The sequence below is a fragment of the Neovison vison genome, chromosome 7 (assembly GCF_020171115.1).
Source record: "Neovison vison isolate M4711 chromosome 7, ASM_NN_V1, whole genome shotgun sequence".
Classification (NCBI taxonomy): Eukaryota; Metazoa; Chordata; class Mammalia; order Carnivora; family Mustelidae; genus Neogale; species Neogale vison.
Window position 1 is genome coordinate 150,244,085 of NC_058097.1, and position 19,975 is coordinate 150,264,059.

Consider the following 19,975-nt stretch of genomic DNA (forward strand, 5'->3'; position numbering starts at 1 on the left):
AGGTCTTTTATCCATTTCAAGTTTATCTTTGTGTATGGTGTAAGAGAATAGTCGAGTTTCATTTTTCTACACATAGCTGTCCAATTTTCCCAGCACCATTTATTGAAGAGACTGTCTTTTTTCCTGCCTCGTTGAAGATTTATTTGACCATAGAGTTGAAGGTCTATATCTGGGCTCTCCACTCAGTTCCACTGGTCTGTGCATCTGTTTTTGTGCCTGTGCCATGCTGTCTTGGTGATCACAGCTTTGTAGTAATGCTTGAAATCAGGCAATGTGATGGCCCCAGTTTTGTTTTTCTTTTTTCAACATTTCCTTAGCAATTCTTGGTCTCTTCTGGTTCCATACAAAATAGGATCTTTCTGTTGAATTTCTAGCTACTGTGCTAGTCAGATCGTTATCCCAGCTGGGACAAGAGCCTCAAGCTAGCAGACCTGGGGGCTTTCCTGTCTGAGATCCTACCAGGATCACTACTTCTGGTAGTAATACCACAGGACAGGAGTTTTTTGCCTTCCGTTCCAGATCAAGTTACCCTCTCTGGCACTGAACCACTGGTCTTCACTGCCAGCCTATCTTAGTAGAACTGGTAACTGAATTGAATGAAGAGAAAGAAAGAATAGCTTCAGGCAAGAATGCCACAGATTGACGCTATTCTTACCCAAAGGTTAGCAGTTTTTTAACTCATTGTTTGCTTTTGATTGATTTCTAGAGCCTATAATGGATGATTTTGACAATTAGTTTTACAGTGTTTTGGGAGATTTGTCAGCCTGTTCACTCAGCTGTCCTAGAAATCCTATTCCAGTAGATTGATTTTAAAATCCAGCCTTTGTTGACTTGATCTAGTTCTAATAGTTTTATAGATTATTTTCAATTTTTCTGTGTTATATAGTCATCAGATGATAATAATAACTTAGTTTTTATAGCTCATTTCTTTTTTCCTACATACTATATTTATTCAGTCTCTAATATAAAGATGCCTGATTTAATGGAGAAGGTGGAAATTCTTGAAAGTATATTTGGTTTAGGGGATTACCCTATATCAAGATTAGAAAGTTATATTTTACTACTAATTTCTGAAAAAATTTTATAATCAGTAATTGAAGTTAAATTTTATTGTTGCTGCTGGTTTTTAGGTTTTGGGTTTTTTTTACATTTTGAGGACAAGCATATGATTTTTTTTTTAATATGGTGAAATACAGGGGCACCTTCAGCTCAGGTCATGATCCCGGAGTCCTGGGATCAAGTCCCACATTGGGCTCTCAGCTCCATGGGGAGTCTGCCTCTCCCTCTGTCCTCCCTTCTCATGCTCTCTCACTGTTTCTCTCTCAAATTTAAAAAAAAAAAAAAAAAAAAAATACGGTGAAATACAGGAGCGCCTGGGTGGCACAGTCAGTTAAGTGTCTTCCTTTGCCTCAGGTCATGATCCCAGGGGTCCTAGGATTGAGCTCCACTTTGGGCTCCCTGCTCAGCAGGGAGTCTTCTCTCCCTCTTCTCCCTGCTCATGCTCTGTCTTGCCATCTCTGTCACTATCTCTCTGTCTCTCAAAGAAATAAATTCTTTTTAAAAAGTGTGTTGGAATACATCAGTATATTTTCTAGTGTTTAGGTTTGGGGGATGAATCCTACTTAATCATGGTGTACTTTAATAATAACCATTGACAGGGCACCTAGGTTTCTCAGTCAGTTAAGCATGTGCCTGTGGCTCAGGTCATGATCCCAGGGTCCTGGGAAGGAGCTCTGCATCTGGCTCCCTACTCAGCAGGGAATCTGCTTCTCCCACTACAATCCCCCTTGGCTTGTGCTCTGTCTCTCATTTTCTCTCATTCAAATAAATAAATCTTTTAAAAAAATGCCTATTGCCACATTATACATATGTATATAAGTAAAATTGATCTTTAATTCCTTTTTCTAGTTTGGTACCAAGGTTATATCCCTAAAATGAGATTGAAGATTGTCTCTTTTTTGCCGAATCCTTTTTCTGTAAGCTAGGGATGAACTCTTTCTTAAACTTCCGGTTATACACCCCTCCATCTGAGCTTATTGTCTTTGGAGTTTTGAACACACACACAGAACGACTTTTTGAAATTATCTGTGATCTCACTTGCCACTCACTACTAAGGCCGTTACAGTCTAGCTTCCACTATGACATTAAAATTGTTCTTATCAAGGTCAGTAATAATTCCTTTGTTGCCTTAGTCTTTATTATTCTTTATGTCCCAGCAGTGTTTGATGTTTGCTTTAATGACCACATAAAGGCCACTCCCCTTTTCTTGGGTTTGGTAGAACCATACTTCTACTGGTTTCTTCCATTTCTGGCTGCTCTTTCTTCTCAGCTTTTGTTGTCTCATAAATATTCTTTCCTTGGCACTCTTATTTTTCTCTGAAAGCACTCTTTAGTCATAATTATTCCTAGTTATTTCAGTTCCCATCTTTAAATAAGTGATTCTCAAAAAACAAGACTATAAAGAACATTAGTTTGTTCATTACCATATGACCCACATCTACTATGTAATCTATATCTTGCGCATAGTAGGCATTCAGTTTTATTAGATAAATGTTTGCAGTCTTCATTTCTAGCCCAAACTCTTCTTTTGATTTCCAGACCCAATATTCAGGTGCTTAAGTTATTCTTTTTTTTTTTTTAAGATTTTATTTATCTATTCAACAGAGAGAGATCACAAGTAGGCATAGAGGCAGGCAGAGAGAGAGAGGAGGAAGCAGGCTCCCTGCTGAGCAGAGTGCCCGATGCGGGACTCGATCGCAGGACCCTGAGATCATGACCTGAGCCAAAGGCAGCGGCTTAACCCACTGAGCCACCCAGGTGCCCCTTAAGTTATTCTTCATCTCAGTAATAATATCACTGTTTATCAATTCCTTTGACCAGACACCAGATGTCATCATTTCTTATTTTTTTTTAAAGATTTTACTCATTTATTTGAGAGAGGGGGAGAGCACAAGCGAGGAGAAGGGCAAAGGGAGAGAGAGAGAAGTAGACTCTTTGCTGAGTGAAGTCGGGACTCCATCCCAGACCCTGAGATCATGACCTGAGCCAGAGACAGTGCTTAACTGACTGGGGCCCCCACATCTTTTTTCTTATATTCCTTCTGTATCCTAGTTATCAAACCCTGAGATATCTAGAATTTATCTCTTTACCTTCATCCCCTCTGCCACTGTTTTTTGGTTAAAAGTACTGCCCTTGTAGTATGCTGAAAAAAATACTGATTCAAGGAGGTAAGTCTGGAGTGGACAAGATGGAGGCAGAGAGAACAAAAAGACTTGTTCAGTAATACTAGTGAGAAATGTTAGTAATAATCAAGAATCCTGGTAAGGCAAATGATATTTAAAGAAACAGAAGGATTACAGGACTGAAGGAGATGCCATGGAAATCAAAAGAATATAAAGATCTCTTGTTAAATGGGGCAGTAAGCACAAAGAATGGCACAATGAGAAACAGTTGTCACTGTTAGAAGATTATAGTCATACTCACATAACCTACTAATTGCCTTACTTTGGTATTTCCATTGTGCATTTATAAAATAAGGCCCTACCTAAATTATATATTATAGCTCATCTGCTTTAACTTAGTGACTTATTATTAAACATCATTTTGGAAGTGAAATATTTCTATTAACTTTCTACATGTATACTCTTTTAAAAATACTTTTGGTGAAATCCAAGTAACAGATATTTTAGAGATTGATTTATTAAAAATGTAACCAAGAATCCATCAGGATTTATAAACTTTATCTGTAACGTTGTATTTTTTAGCCATGAGGTTTAAGTAAGTGTATAGTGTTTTTTGGATTCCTACTGACAAAGTGTTCAAAGTTACATTAAAAGCTGGCAGAACTTCTTTTTTTTTTTTTTTTTTGAGATTTTTTTAAAATTTGAGAATGAGAGAGAGAGAGAGAGAAAGAGCACAAGTAGGGGGAGAGGGGGAAGAAGAAACAGGCTCCCCACTGAGCAGGGAGCCTGTGAGCTTGATCCCAGGACCCTGGGATCATGACCTGAGCCGAAGGCAGAGACTTCACTCACTGAGCCACCAGGCACCCCAACTATTCCTGTCTTTAAATATTACTTAAGGGTCACCTGGCTACCTCAGTCAGTTAAGCACCCAACTCTTGCTTTCAGCTCAGGTCATAATCTTGGAGTCTGGGATCAGAAGGGCCCCCCTCAGGCTCCCAACTTTTAATGGGGAGTTTGCTTCCTGCCTCCCCTTCCTTTCTCCCTCTGCCACTTGCCCTGCTCGTGCTCTGTCTCTCAAATAAATAAATAAATAAATAATACTCAAAGACGTAGTTTTAATGACCACATAATATTTTATTAATATGCCATAAATTTTCCTGTCCTGTTTTGTCTGCTTTCAAAAATCTGTAGTAAGGATTCTTTTATACACATTTTGTACACCTCTTTGGTAACTTCCTTAAGATACCTTCTTATAACTTAATTCCCTGATCAAAAACAAAAATTTGTTAATACTTTGCATATAGACTGATTACCTTCCAGAAAGATTGTATCATTTTTATATTCCTAAAAACAGTGGATGAAAGTACCTATTTCCTTGTACCCTTATCAAAACTGTATTTTATAGATAATTAAATATAACTGTATAAGCAACAATTTGGATGAATCTATAATATTCTTAATTAAATATTTTCATTTTTTCTTGCTAGTAAGTTGAACATTTAAATTTTATACTACTTAAACCACTCTTCTGACCAATTACAAACTGAAGAAAAAGGATAGCTCATTAAAGGAACAAGATAGTGAATGCTGAAGATAGTAATGATACATTAACAGTGTTGGAGCTTATATTTTATACCAAGCAAACTGACATCCAGTGTAATTTATTATATACTATTTTAGACATGAGAGATACAGTACTGGTAGGAGACATTTTTATTTCAGAGCATTCGTTCATTTATAATTTAACATATTTACTAGGTGCTTTCTATGTTCCATTTCCTGGAGAAACAATAGAGAACAAGATCCACAAGGCCTCTGTTCCCTTGAATGAGAATAAAAATATAAAACTAACCTCATTTATTAACTATTTATTACTTGCCACACATCATGCTAACACTATTACATGTATTATTTCCTTTAATATTAAAATGATATTTGGAAGGTGCATTTTGGAAACATGCATATATCTGGTCAGATTTGTTCATATAAACTGAAATACTAACATGCTTTATAAAAGGCCTTTCAGTATCAGAAATGTGGTGCTTTTGTGATAGAATGCATGCACATCACAAAGTTTCATTTTGCTTAAATATTGTGAGATCTTCAGATCTTAGAATGTTGGTAAAGAGAAGTTTAAAAGAGTAAGGATGATGGAAAAACTGATTCCCACTTAGGGCTAAAATTTATTTGTCGTGCTTCTGTAAAATTAGAGCCAAGAATCAGCTGTGTTAGGCTATAAATGCCTTTTCAATTTGGCTTTGTTTGCACTTTATACATAGAGGCTGTAGCACTGTCGCACAAAACACTGGGAGCTCCTGCCAGAGGAGACAGTCTGAGCAATCCACAGATGTCGAAGAAGCGCCTGGGGACTTTACTGCTTGTTTACAGAAAGAGTCACCCACCATTCTCATAGATTTCCTGTAAACCAGGGAGTTTTCTCTAAAAGACCAAAATCTAACAGAGAATCTGGAATGTTTTCACCAAATAGGCAGCTTTTAAAATCTGAATAAACCTCCACGACTCTTTAAAGAAAAGTCAAGTTTGGGGTTCCTGGGTGACTCAGTCAGTTAGGTGGATGACTCCTGGTTTGGCTCAGGTCATGATCTTAAAGTCGTGAGATTGAGCCCCATGTCATCAGGCTCCACACTCAGCAGGTAGTCTGCCTGAGATTTCCTCCCTCTCCTTTCCCCCTTCCCCCTCCTTCACTCATGTGTATGCATACTCTCTCTAAAATAAGTCATTTTTTTTTAAAGAAGACTAAGTTATAATTGTAAGTATTAAACTTTGGAATAAGGAAGTAGAAACTTAATTTTTCTCTTATAATCTTAAATCCATTACTTAGAAAGTGTTTGAGGCACAATCTGTTATAACTACAATCTTACTAAATGGGGAGAAATATGTTTAGTTGTAACTTTTTAAGAAAGGGAATTTTTGTCATTGCTGCTAAGAAATGAATCCTGTCTTTCTTGACCTTCCTTCCTTCCTTCCTGAATGTCCTCAGCTAATGTTTTTTCTGTGATGCAAATACTGCTGAGCACAGCAGAGGTTCTTGCTGGAATTGAATTCAGTATGGACATGTGAGTGTTTATAAAAAGAAAAGCCAAATTCTTTCTTCATAGACTCTGTACTTGAAAGCTTTGATGTTCTGAATAACTGCATGCCCCCAAAAGTACAATTTTGCTACTGTATTAAAATTTGAAAATATCCTGCTTTGCATGTTTAGCTCAAAGGCCACTTTCAGTACATGTAAAGATCTAATTTGTGTGGCTCTTACCCTTTTATTTTTAGAAAATATTTGGAATCTTAAATCTGCTTTTAGTGTAACTCAAAGATCACTTTAAAACCTGAATTGTTAAATTAGGAAAACACATAATCAAAATAATAAATTAGTCTTAGGCAAACTTTGATAAATATTGGTTTTAATAGTTAAGAACTGAACTGTTCTCTTAATAAAAATTGTGACAAATGTCATTCTTAAGGACTTTCAAATACATTCAGGCATCATTTCCTCCAGAAAATCTTCCTTAAACCTCTCCAAGATGGCTCTCTTCTAAGAAGCACCTTGTATAATCAAAATTACCAATTACATGCTCGTCCCTAACACTTGGCCACGTTCTTCATGATTATGTGTTCAAATACACCACATATGAACAGACTCAACCCTTGGCATAATTCTTGGCACACAGTAGGTTCTCAATAAATATTTTATTGACTTGAACTGTTGAATGGTCACTTATTATGCTTATCACAGGTTCCTTTTTGTCATAATATTCCACATTGCATAGAAAAGTCAGGTGCAAAGAAATTTAGCTGTCTCATATGAGTATACCATACATCTAAGATTCTTCAGTCAGAGGCTGTCTTGGGGCTGTAAAGATCAGACTGTGTTTGCTATAGTCGCCCAGTGTGATTTGGAGGGGAGCAATGGAAACATCTAAGGCCATCACACTGTTTCCTTTCCATTAATGGTCCCATATATCCAAAAAATATGTATTAACTCTTCCCCAAAATTTCGAAGTGAGGAGCGTTTGTATTGCCTGCATCAGGGATATTACCTCCGGAACTAAAACTAAAGCTTTATGTTCTTCATGCTAAATACTTTTTGGCATTTCAATACTTTCATATCAAAAGTACACACAAAAAATGCCACTTAAAATAACATAGCCAAAAGATCAACATGAGGAAATTCTAGATCTAAATTGGGATGCCAAAAATTCTTACATTTGTAGCAGTCATATTTAGTCTCTGATATCTATATTTTTCTGGTTTATATACCTAAAGAGCTGAACTTCTGTAGTATTTTCTTCCAGAAGTCTTTTGATTTCCTCCATCAGGCCTTTTGACCCTCCAGTTCTCCTTGCTTCTAGCTAAAAACTTATGCTTATAGTTTTTGCATAAATATAAAACCAGAACAGTTACCATTTAAATGCAAACAAATCTATAAATCAATAAAACTCAAACTGACAAAATAATTAAATGTGATAACTGATAAAGACTAGTAGAACCTAAATTGCCACTTGAAACATAAATTATGATACTATCTTCCAAGTTGTTTGGAATTCGCAGTGCCTATTCTACCATATGCCTATAATGACTCTTTTTCTCACATCACCCTTTTTTGCTTTGTTAGTATAGCATTCACTGATGTCATTTGACCTCCATGTGTTGCAACTATATCATTTACATTTTAAGTTCAAAGTCATTTTAAGATCTGTTGTCATTAACCTAGGACCATTGGAGTAAAACTGCTTGACATATTGATCATAAGCATAAGCACAGAAACCCCATGGCAATTCCCTAGTAAAAGGTAATCAGTCATGTTACTGGATTAAATTTTATCATTTTAAAATTATTTATTAAAATGAAAACAAAAATGTAAATTCCCACAAAGAATCTGTGAACTGTGAGGACTGTGTGATTAAATCCTCTGCTTTCACTTTAAGGAAAACTACTCTAGTTTTGTCTATAGTATATGTGAGGAACAAAAGAGATTTAGGGCTACGGGGATAAGAACAGGGGCAAGAGATTCCCTAAAGCAGTATACTCAAGACAGTAGATCTTGACTTGAATCTCTTGACATATGCTGCTTTAAGTTTGCCCCGGGTATGTCACTCACCTTTATCACATTTTACTTGATTGTTGATTTTAGTGGGTTTGTTAGAAATGAAGATTAATGGTTAACAGTAGAGTAACATGGAAAATAATGGATGGCTGATGGACTTAAATATCTGTTCATGTATATTAAAAAATGGTCAAAATGATGTATATTAAAACTTCCAAATTAAGTATTTGTGGAGTCTATGAAGCTTTTTGCAAAATTCTGAATTCCCTGAAACACTGAGATAGAAACATGGCCACTAAACAGACAGCAGGAGCACCTGGTGATTCAGTCAGTTAAGTGTCCAACTCTTGATTTCAGCTCCCATGATGATCTCCAGGTCCTGGGATTGAGCCCTATGTTAGCCTGCATACTCACAGGGAGTCTGCTTGTCCCTCTGCCTGTCCCCCCACTTGTGCTTGCTCTCTTTCTCTGTCTCTCTCTCAAATAAATAAAATCTTTAAAAATAAACTGCAGCAACAATAAATCCTGGGGATTTCCAGAATTGCCATATTACATTACTTTAAATGTCCAGTTCTTTAAAAATTATGAAATGTGCAAAGAAACAGGAAAGTATAGCGCTTACAGAGGACTAAAAGGAGTCAATAGAAACTGACCCCAAAGAAGCACATACATTGGACTTTATAGAAAAAGATTTTAAATCACCTCTTTTTAATATGTATAAAGAGCAAAAGGAAACCACAAAGCTGAAGAACTAAAGGAAATTATGAGAGTAATGTCCCGACAAAGAGAGAATATCAACAAAGATAAATTATAACAAGAAACCAAATAGAGAAATTCTGGTGTTAAAAAGTACAATAACTGGGACGCCTGGGTGGCTCAGTTGGTTGGACGACTGCCTTCGGCTCAGGTCATGATCCTGGAGTCCCGGGATGGAGTCCCGCATCGGGTTCCCAGCTCCACGGGAAGCCTGCTTCTCTCTCTAACCTTCTCCTCGTTCATGCTCTCCCTCACTGTCTCTCTCTCAAATAAATAAATAAAATCTTAAAAAAAAAAGTACAATAACAAAAATACAGTAGAAGGGTTCAGCAGCAAAGGTGAGCTGCAGAAGGAAAAATCCACGAATTTAAGGTCAGACAGTTGAGATTAGCTAGTCCGAGAAAGGAATTGTATATTTCAAGTCTGATTTAAAAGATAACACATAGGGGCGCCTGGGTGGCTCAATGGGTTAACATTTTTTTTTTTAAGATTTTATGTATTTATTTGACAGAGAGAAATCACAAGTAGATGGAGAGGCAGGCAGAGAGAGAGAGGGAAGCAGGCTCCCTGCTGAGCAGAGAGCCCGATGCGGGATTCGATCCCAGGACCCTGAGATTATGACCTGAACCAAAGGCAGCGGCTTAACCCACTGAGCCACCCAGGTGCCCCAGTGGGTTAAAGCTTCTGCCTTTGACTCGGGTCATGATCCCAGGGTCCTGGGATTGAGCCCGTATTGGACTCTCTGCTCAGCAGGGAGCCTGCTTCCTCCCCTCTCTCTGCCTGCTTCTCTGCCTACTTGTGATCTATCTGTCAAATCAATAAGTAAAATCTTAAAAAAGAAAAGTCGTTTAAAAAAAAAGATAACACATAAAGGAGTAATCATAAAATGTTGTCAATGGACTTATAACATGTGAAGATATACTTGTAAGATAGTAATGGCACAGAGGAGGGAGAGAGTAGAGCTTTGTAGGACCTGTGTTTGTATGCTGTTGGAATTAAGTTTACATTAATCCAGTTTGCTTTAAATTAAGATGTTAATTGTAGTTTCCAAGTAGCCACTATGAAATAACTCCAAAAAATACATAATAAAAGAAATATCAAGGGAATTAGAATGTTACGCTTGAAAATGGCTATTTTACAGATCTCATGAGGAGATACCGTTATCATCTCTTTATTTTTGAAATGGGGAAACTGAGGCCCAGAGAGGTTATACTGTTTATTTAATAGAATCAAAACTGAAAACCAAGTCCATCACAAAAATCCCTACGATAGGTCCTATAAAGGAAATAAATGAAAATCTTGGGTAAAACATAGAAATGGTTAAGCTTTATTATTTTAATATCCATGTCTTACAGGCACTATATTCTTTTGACTCCAAGTCAGGAATTTAAAGCTCGGGAAGTTTCAGTGTTTTCCTGGAGTAGTATTTTTAGTAAGCGGTAAAGCTGAATTTGAATGCAAGTGTATATGGCTCAAAGCTTTCTGTCCGACCATGCTGCTTTCACATTGCAACCTAAATATCGAGATGGTTTTAGCACACACCACCAGTTATGCATGCTAGTAAATAACTCAACAGGACAACACAAATATTAGAGAAAAGCAGTACTGAATTTTTTTTCCTGGAGTTTTGTAATTCATGGGAGCTTTCTTATTTGTTTCCTCTTTCACAGAACCTGAAATAACTCAGGGCTTTTAAACAAAACAACCTGGGTGATCTGTTTCTAGTTTTACTTTACTCAGTTTTACACCTGAGTATTACTTTGCTTTACGTCAGTTGTCATATTCATCCATGTGTTAAAATATTTACAAGGATACAGATGCAGCCCAGCACTTGTTTTTATCTTTTTTATTTTTTAAAAAATTTTTTATTGAAGTATAGTTGACACACAGTGTTTCATTGTTTCCAGGTGTACAACATAGTGATCGGCCAACTGCCGCGCTCACCACAAGTGTCGCTGCTATATGTCGTCATGCAACATTATTATAAGACCATTGACTATATTCCCTGTGCTGCACCTTTCATTCCCATGACTTCTTCAATCTCTCTAAATTTATAAAAATCTACTTGCTCTGATTCTGGTTATGTGTCACTGGGGTCTTCTCAGATATATAAACAAATGCAGGCAGCAGTCATTGTTCTCTTCCATCAGCAAAAAAGGACTATAAAATTCCATGATTTTATTTTAAGAGAGTTCATATTTATCATCATCTTGGTATTTATATCCTTGACTATTATCAGAGACTATTTCAGAATGCCCATTGCTCTTAGAAGAATTTGCCTTTCTAGGCTGCATTAAGGAAATTCAGGAGATTTCAACATAACTGTATGACTAGAGAATCTTTGCCCTTCCTGGATCTAAATAAGGAGGCCACTGTTTAAAGTTCTCACTGTAAGGGAACATTGCATGAAATGCTTAGAAAAATGACACATTTTCTTTCTCCTAACTCCTAATTCAGCATAATTTTCCTCTTCAGGTTCCAGGAAATTTATACTTCCTTGTTTAAAAAAAATAAAAATAGAAAAAAAAATAAAGTTCAGCTGAACATCCTTATATTTTAAATTTCTGATTTTTTCTTTCAAGATATCCCAACTATTTATTTATTTATTTATTTACTATTTTGAATTGTATCTACTATTATGAGTTTGGAACCCAAACTCAACTGATTTTAGAAATCAAGTCGGTCAAATGAGTAAAGAGGACAGGGAAAATAATGTATAAGGAACATTGGTTATCTGTTCCTTTGGTAACAGAAAGGAACATGGCTGCTTAAAGGCATTCAAATTCAGTTTTTTAAGTTAAAAAACTGCTAGACCATTAAAACATGTTGCTGATCAAAGGCCTGTGGTTTCTCAAGTGAGACATTGCAGACTTCTTCCCTTAGGAATTTGTATCAAATGGTTTTTTTGAACTTTGACTAGATTTAAAATACATATTTGGTTGGGTTACCTACCAAATTTTTGCATAGTGGAGACGACTAAGGAGCTCATTCTGCCAGATTAACTCATATTTGTATAAACCCCAAAGAATCCCTCTCCTGCCATTTCTGAGGAAATACATGAATTCCACTTTATCATTGTAATTACCATTACAAAATTTGTGACTCTTCACACAACTCTCTGTATTAATCGAAGATTGTGCACGTGTGCTCATTTGAAAATGACCAAACAAGTGTACTTAGAACATTCTTGTGCCTTGCTCATTAAATGCTAGACAGGGTTCGTATGCATCTTCACCATGCATGCCCTCATTGTGACACATTTGCCATTTATTGAAAGCTTTGAGTAGTTCTTAACTTTGAGTTTTCAAGAAATACATGTATAGCTGGGCACTTGGGTGGTTCGGTCCATGTTAAGCCTCTGACTTTGGCTCAAGGCATGATCTCAGGGTCCTGGGATGGACCCCTGCGTCAGCCCGGCAGGAGGTCTGCTTCTCCCTTTGCCTCTCTTTTGCCCCTGCTCATGCTTGTGTTGCGCTCTTTCTCAAATACATAAATAAAATCTTAAAAAAAAGAAATACATGTTCCTTTTGGAATGCATTTGTGATTTGGTAATAAAAATTATCTACTTCAAACTTCTATTTTTGTTTAATTGAAGAGAACTAGGAATATAGGACAAGCTATTTAGTTGTTACTTGTAGTTAATTGCCTAGATGAATCAAAGTTTTTCTTACGACTTTCAAAAGAAATAATTTAGATAGTATGGCCAATACAAGCTACAGTTATTATTCATTACCCTTTAATGAGGAGTCTCTTAATTGCAAATAACAGAGACAACTCAAAGTAGCTTGACCAAAGTGGGAATTTGTTGGCTCCGGTAGCCAATCATAGAAGGGGCAAAGGGGTGCTTACTCAAAAACTACCCAATCCAAGGACACTCCCTGTCCCTCCCGTCTGCCCCCTATTCCCAGCTTCTCTCTGCCAAATTTCTCATCACTGCTTTTCCTTGTGAGTTGGTGTAAATCTCTTCTACTGAAGATAGACTTTCTCTATTTGGTAGGAAGAATAGCCATTTGGAGGTAAAGAATAGGCTATTTTGGACTCAGCTTCCATCCCAGGGATCACCTTCTTTAGGTCAAATGTCATTAGTAAATGTTAGATGCCTGTGTCAGCCATCATTATCACTATTTGAATGAAGAGAAGTTGGGGAGTGGGAGGAGAACATTCTAAGCCAAGAGAATAACTTAATTGGAAACATGAAAGTAAGTATCATTTTCTAAAATGGCTCAGTGTGGTTGGGAAGTAGAATACAATGCAGACAACAGTGATGAGAGATGGTGCTTACAGAGGTAGTTTGGGACTAGATTGTAAAGGGCCATAGATAACAGTTAAGAATTTTGACTTTTCAAAAAATACAGTGGGAGCCATTGAAAATAAAATTATGGCATCACTTTTTTTCCACATCTGATATTTAATCTTTATTTTTTTATGGAAAATAGCCAATGTATACTGCAATAAAGAGTTACATAATAACTCCAATGTACACATTACCTAGCTTTAAGAGTTACTAATATATGACCAATCCACTGAAGACTTTGAAGGAAGGCAAGAAAGGAGATTAACATTGTGCCACTTCCTTTGTTTAATCTTCGCAATGTGCCTTTGGAGTATATAGTATTCCCACTTACTCTAATTACAAGTGAGAAAACCATCCAAATGAGGAATGAAGTAGCAGTGCTGGCCTTCTAACCCACATCCAACTTACTTCTGAACTCAGGTTCTTCCCCATGCTACAGCATGCTGCCTCTAATTCTGATGTTGGCATGATTCTGTTGAAGAGACAGCTGCTGATCTGCCCTCCTGCTGTGTTGGGGCTGTTGACCCTATTCAGGATGGTAGACTTCTCTGCTCTAGCCACTCTTCCTCCTCCAGGGTCACCAGGATCTAAGTCTACATAAATGCTCAACCTAATCAGCTGAAGTAACTATTTAGTCCCGCGATTCTCACAGTATGGTCCCCAGACTAACAGCAGTTGTTAGAAAATAAAAATTCTCAGTCCCCTACCCCCATCCCAGCCTACTGAATCAGAAATTCGGAGGCTAGGAGCTCATGATGCCTGTATTGCCATTTGCTGTGTGGGGTTTTTGTTTTTGTTTTTTTCCTATTTGCTGTGTTTAAATAAAATGCCTCATTTGTTTCCTGCAAATATGAAGTTAAGACCACCTACCAAGAGCATTTCTAAGACAAAACCATATTAGAAGAATTTATATATTTCTTTTTTAGCAAGTTCATGAAAAGCATGTCCTAAGTTAGGAATTCTTATTCAGACAACACCAGCAGTCTCACTGGGGTTGTTACATAACTTCATGGAAAGGAATTTTAAGGAATTTATACAGCCTATATTTAAAGTGCTTGATGGTGCCATCTGGTGGTGTAAGCGCTATAGAACATGCAGCTCTGTTACTCTGCTTTGGGGATAGAATGTGAGTATTTTTTAAAAATCAGTTTTATAGGGCACCTGAGTGGCTCAGTTGGTTAAGCAACTGCCTTTGGCTCAGGTCATGATCCTGGAGTCCTGGGATCGAGTCCCACATCAGGCTCCCTGCTTGGTGCGAAGTCTGTTTCTCCCTCTGACCTGTCCCTTCTAATGCCCTCTCATTCTCTCTGTCTCTCAAATAAATAATCTTTTAAAAAATTAGTTTTATAGGGGTGCCTGGGTGGCTCAGTCAGTTAAGCATCCAACTTTAGGTTTCGGCTCAGGTCACAAAAATCTCAGGGTCGTGGGATCAAGCCCCGCATAGGGCCCCATTCTCAGCATAGGGCCCCATGCCCAAGCAGTCTGTTTGGATATTCTCTCCCTCTGACCCTTCCCCCACTCGCATGGATGCACGCTTGCACTCTCTCTCTAATAAATAAATCTTTTTAAAAATCTGTTTTTAGAGTAAAAATTTAATAGAAGAGCCAAACATAAGATGTACAAAGAATTTATCTACTATAAAACCTCCATTGAGGATTCTTAGATGTGATACCAAAATACAAGCAATAAAAGAAAAATAGCTAAATTAGGCTTCATCAGAATAAGAACTTTTGTGCATCAAAGGACAGTATCGAGAAAGTGAAAAAGCCCACAAAATAGAACATATTTGGAAGTCATACATCTCATAAAATATATGTATCCAAATATATGAAGTACAATTAAAATTCCACAACAAAAAGACAAACAACCCAATTAAAAATGAGTGAAAGACTTGAATAGACATTTCTCCAAGGACAATAAAGATATGGCCAATAAGCACATGAAAAGATACTTAACATTATTAGTCATTAGATAAATGCAAGTCAAAACCACAATGAAATACTGCTAAGATGGCTTGAATAATTTTTTAAAAAGAAACAAAATTAAAAGTGTTGGAGAAGATTTAGAGAAATTAGAACCTTCATACATTGCTAATGGGGATGTAAAATGGTGCAGCTACTGTAAAAAAGTTTGGCAGTTCCTCAAATAGTTAGACAGGGAATTACCATAGGACCCAGCAATTCCACAAGTAGGCATATACCCCAGAAAATTGGAAACAGATGTTCAAATAAAAACTTCTACATAAAGGTTCATAGCACCATTATCCATAATGGCTGAAAAGTGAAAACAACCCAAATGACCATAAGCCTATGAATGGAGCAAACAGAATGTGGTTTATCCATACAATGGAATATTATTTGGCCATAAAAGAATTGAACTATTAATACAATGATGAACTTTGGAAACATTATGCTACATAACAGAGGCAAGCACAAAATGACATATGTTCTATGATTCTATTTATATTAAATGTCTAGAATAGGTGAATCCATAGAAATAGAAAGATTAGTGGTTGCCATAGGTGGGGATATGGGGGGACATGGCAGTCACCACCCAATGGATATTGGGAGATTTCTTTTGGGTCAGTGCAGATGTGCTGGAATTAGGTAGTAGTGATAGTTGTACAATATTGTGAACGTACTAAAAGCAAAGGAATAGTATACTTTAAAATAGCTGAGTTGGTGGATTTTATATTGTACAAATTTTGCCTTGATTTTTAAGAAGACCTCCATTGATTGGCAAGAGTCCAGACCTTTTTAGATGATGATAGTGATGATTATGATGATGATAGATAGATTTTGCCCATAGTTGTTACTAATATGTATGCTACTGGTTCTCCTTTTTTTAACATTAAATTATTTATTTATGCTTTTGTAACTATAGTTAACACAGTTTTTGTTGCCATGTATATTTTAGTCATTATACATGATGGTGGGTTTTCTTTTTTCTTTTTTTTTTTTTTAATTTCAGTGAGTCCTACTCTAAATGCTTGAAGAGTATTTAAAACTCCTCAGAGACATTTCATTGGTATTTCTTCCCCAAAACTGTACCTGCAATTCACTTTTTTAAAACGATTTCTATTGTTTTTTTTTTCTCTGACTGCTCTACAGTAAGAATATACTAATTTATAATCCTACCAACAATGGAAGAGGAGAAATGGAGGAGATTAGGGGCGCCTGGGTGGCTCAGTAGGTTAGGCATCTCCCTTCAGCTCCGGTCATGATCCTGCAGTCCTGGGATGGAGCCCCATGTCAGGCTCCCTGCTTCTCTCTCTCACTCAGCCACTCCCCTAGCTTGCACTCTCTTGCTTTCTCTCTGTCAAATAAATAAATGAAATCTTAAGAAATGGAGGAGATTAATGTTTGCATTGTCTATTCTGTTTCAGGCACTATGCCTTGATCCTTTCACATCCATTGTTTCATTCAACTCCCACACATACTGTGTTATAAAGTGACAGCAGTTGTTGACAAAGTTAATAAGCAGACAAACGAAGATCGGAACCTAGCCACTTTGTCTCCAAGTTTTGTTCTGTTCCCACAGCCTTACCAATATTGAATTTTCTCTTTTTTAGTTCCTATTCATTAGAACGATTCAACATTCTCCCAGGTGATTGTTTACTGTTTACATGTTCACATTCATAATAATCTTTATCTTTTGTCCACTCATTATTAATGGATTTTAAACTGAATTTACCTTGTGAACACTAGGTATTACATATCAGAGCTTTGTCATAATTTTTTGGCTTTTGTTTACTGTTTTACAGGCTCTTGATGGAAATGTGTATGATCACCTGAAGGATTATTTAATAGCCTTCAGTCGAACTGAGCTAGAGACATGCCAAGCTGTGCAGAACACATTCCAGTTTTTATTAGAAACCTCCAGCAAGGTAAGCTACCTTTAATGTAATATATGGTATTATCCATTTTAGAACCTAAAATGTTTCGTATATAAATAAAATGAAGGTACCAATACATTAAAAGAATGCTTTTAAAGGGCAAATTTCTTGGAAACAGTATTCCTTCTAACGAAGTTGGAAGGTGTTCTCTTCTCCTTGACGAGTTGGCACAATGTGGAAAAAAGGGAGGTAATGATACAAGTTAGATCAGGACATGAGTCTGCTGCCATGTATGTTGCTTTTGAGAAGAAATGATTTAAAGAGTTTTACCTTCCACTCAAAATAATTTTTGAATGCACTCAACTCATGGGGGGACAACAAGATCGTGTCTCAATGCAAAGAATAATAAAAGGGCACAAAAGGAAAAGTAACATTTTATAATCATTAAAGAAGTGAATAATAAAAGGGCACAAAAGGAAAAGTAACATTTTATTATCATTAAAGAAGTGAATAATCTTGTTTTTTTAAAAAATTAACCTTACCTTTTATATGCTGTCATACTCTGATAGTAATCTTTTGATTCAAAAGTGTTGAGATCTAGCAGTTTTGCTGGCATGTTCACACTGTGTGCAGGGAAACAAACAAAAGTGTTTAATTCCTTAGGATCTGACAGATTAAAATTTTTTGCAACAGAAAAACTATCCTTTTGAAGATAAATTGTTCTTGTGATTAATAATGTTATTTTTATTCCGATAAATGCATAGCAAATATCTCCTGACTGAATGCATGCATTTGTAAAAATATATTCATCTTAGAATGACTATTTTTGAAGATCCAGTTCGTCCTCTTTTTTGGCAGGGGAAGCAGGAACTGGCTAATACCTTAAGATATTGTTTGGAAAAGAATCAGGGTTTCTTAAGAAGAGTCATAGACTCTTCTTCTTAAACACGTCATTATGTATATATTCTTGTTTTCAGTGTACCATAGCTCTAATTCTATTTTTTTTTAAATTCAAAATATAAAGTTAATATGGAAATATAAAGATCACTAGTCTGGTGCTTTGAAATCCTGTCATACTTCTATTTTCCTTTATTTTTACTCTCCACAACCTAATACAAGATATAAAGGGATTGATGCATGGAAAGAAGGCTGGGCAGAAAGATGGATAGTTGTGTGAAAGGAAATGTAAAAAAATGTTACTTAGGGGTATCGGTGCAGCTCAAAGTTAAGTGTCTGCCTTCAGCTCAGGTGTTGGTCCCAGACTCCTGGGATCAAGTACCGCACTGGGCTCCCTGCTCAGCAAGGAGTCTGCTTCTCCCTCACCCTCTGCCCCTCCTTCTGCTGTTCCCCCTGCTTGTGTGTGCGAGCAGGTGCTCTCTCTCTCTCTCTCTCTCAAATAAGTAAATAAAGTCTTTAAAGAAAATAGAGAGAGTAAAGAAAATTGTCGATTGAAGAATCTAGGTAGTGGGTATATAGGTGTTTTCATACAGTTCTTTTTCTTTTAATGTTATGTATATTTGACATTTTCCATAAGATAATGTTAGAGGAAAGAGTCTATAAAAACATCTTGGATTTGTTCCATTTATGGAGTGGTTGGTTTTTGACTAGTGACCAAATGTTTTATATTCATTGGTCCATTCAGAGTTTCTTTTCCTTTTTTAGCACTTTTTAGTAACTTATACTTTCCTTGACAATCGTCCATTTCATTTATCAAATTTGATGGTGTATATTTGTGTATAAACTTGTGCGCCTCTACAGTTGTCTCCTTTTTCATTTCTAATATTGTTTGTACTTTCTCTCATGTTGATCAGATTTACCAGTCTATTTTATTAATCTCTTTTAAGAGTCAACTTTTGTTCTGTTTCTCCATGTTGTTTATTTCTTTAATTTCTGCCTTTCTATTTGTTATTTCCTTCTACTTTATTGCAGCTTATGTGCTTTTTTTTTCAAGCTTGTTTTGTATTAGATCCTGTTTTAGTCTTTCTTGTTTTCAAGTAATTTAAAACTATTTAGGGCTGTTTGTTGTTTCTACATGTTTTTCCCCCTTATTAACCCATGAATTATTTAAGAAATGAGTTTTCCCAGTTTTCATTCAGTGGGAGTATGTAGTGGGGTAACATTTTTCATTTCTAATTTTATTAGAAATTATTTATTTTATTTTATTACATTCTAATTTTATCAGAGAGATTGCCCTCTGACAAAACTGTCTGAGATCTCTTTTTCTGAGAATAAGTTAGATTGGATATAGTTTGTAAAGCTGGTAAGTGTATAGTCTTAAAAAATAACTAATATTTTACACGGCACTTAATTTTCTAGGAGTTTTTAACACATCCTTTGAGGTTGGTACTCTGATGCCCATTATATAGCGCAGAAAATGGACTCAGGACACTTATGTGGCTGCCTGAGGTTGCACACTCACATGTTGCACTTTTCTTTGCTCTGCTACTATACCATGTTATCTCTCTAACTTGTATTATTTACACAGAAAATGAATTTAAAATGTATAAACTGATTTGGACACATAAAGAGATAAGCTTTCATTTTCCTTTTCAGTCACTTGTATGAACATTTTGCTTACCAGGGATAAGGAATAAATGAAATACTCTTCTGTTTAGATTGCAAGTAAGAATGATGTAACTAGGGGAGATGAGCCCTTTTGTTCCAAATACCAGAAGGGCTCATAACTCCATTTTATTCCATGTGCTTTTCTGTTACAAAGAATTTGTTATGCTATTCTTATTATACTGCTAAAAGAAACACAGTGATCTGATAACCCAGATAGAAGTTTGAAACTCTAGGTTTTAACCTCCACCATTATTACTTTGTCTTCTTGGGGAAGGAGCTTA

The 19,975-nt window shown here is 36.3% G+C and overlaps 1 protein-coding gene across 2 annotated transcripts in view; it reads left to right on the top strand.

Moving 5' to 3' along the window:
- The window catches only part of FCHSD2 (FCH and double SH3 domains 2), a 285,218-nt gene that overhangs the window by 201,876 nt on the left and 63,367 nt on the right, over nt 1-19,975 (top strand). For both annotated transcript variants that reach the window (XM_044258593.1, XM_044258594.1), the window contains exon 9: nt 17,058-17,180. In XM_044258593.1, coding sequence (XP_044114528.1) covers nt 17,058-17,180 — 123 coding nt within the window. The remainder of the gene's footprint in view (nt 1-17,057; nt 17,181-19,975) is intronic.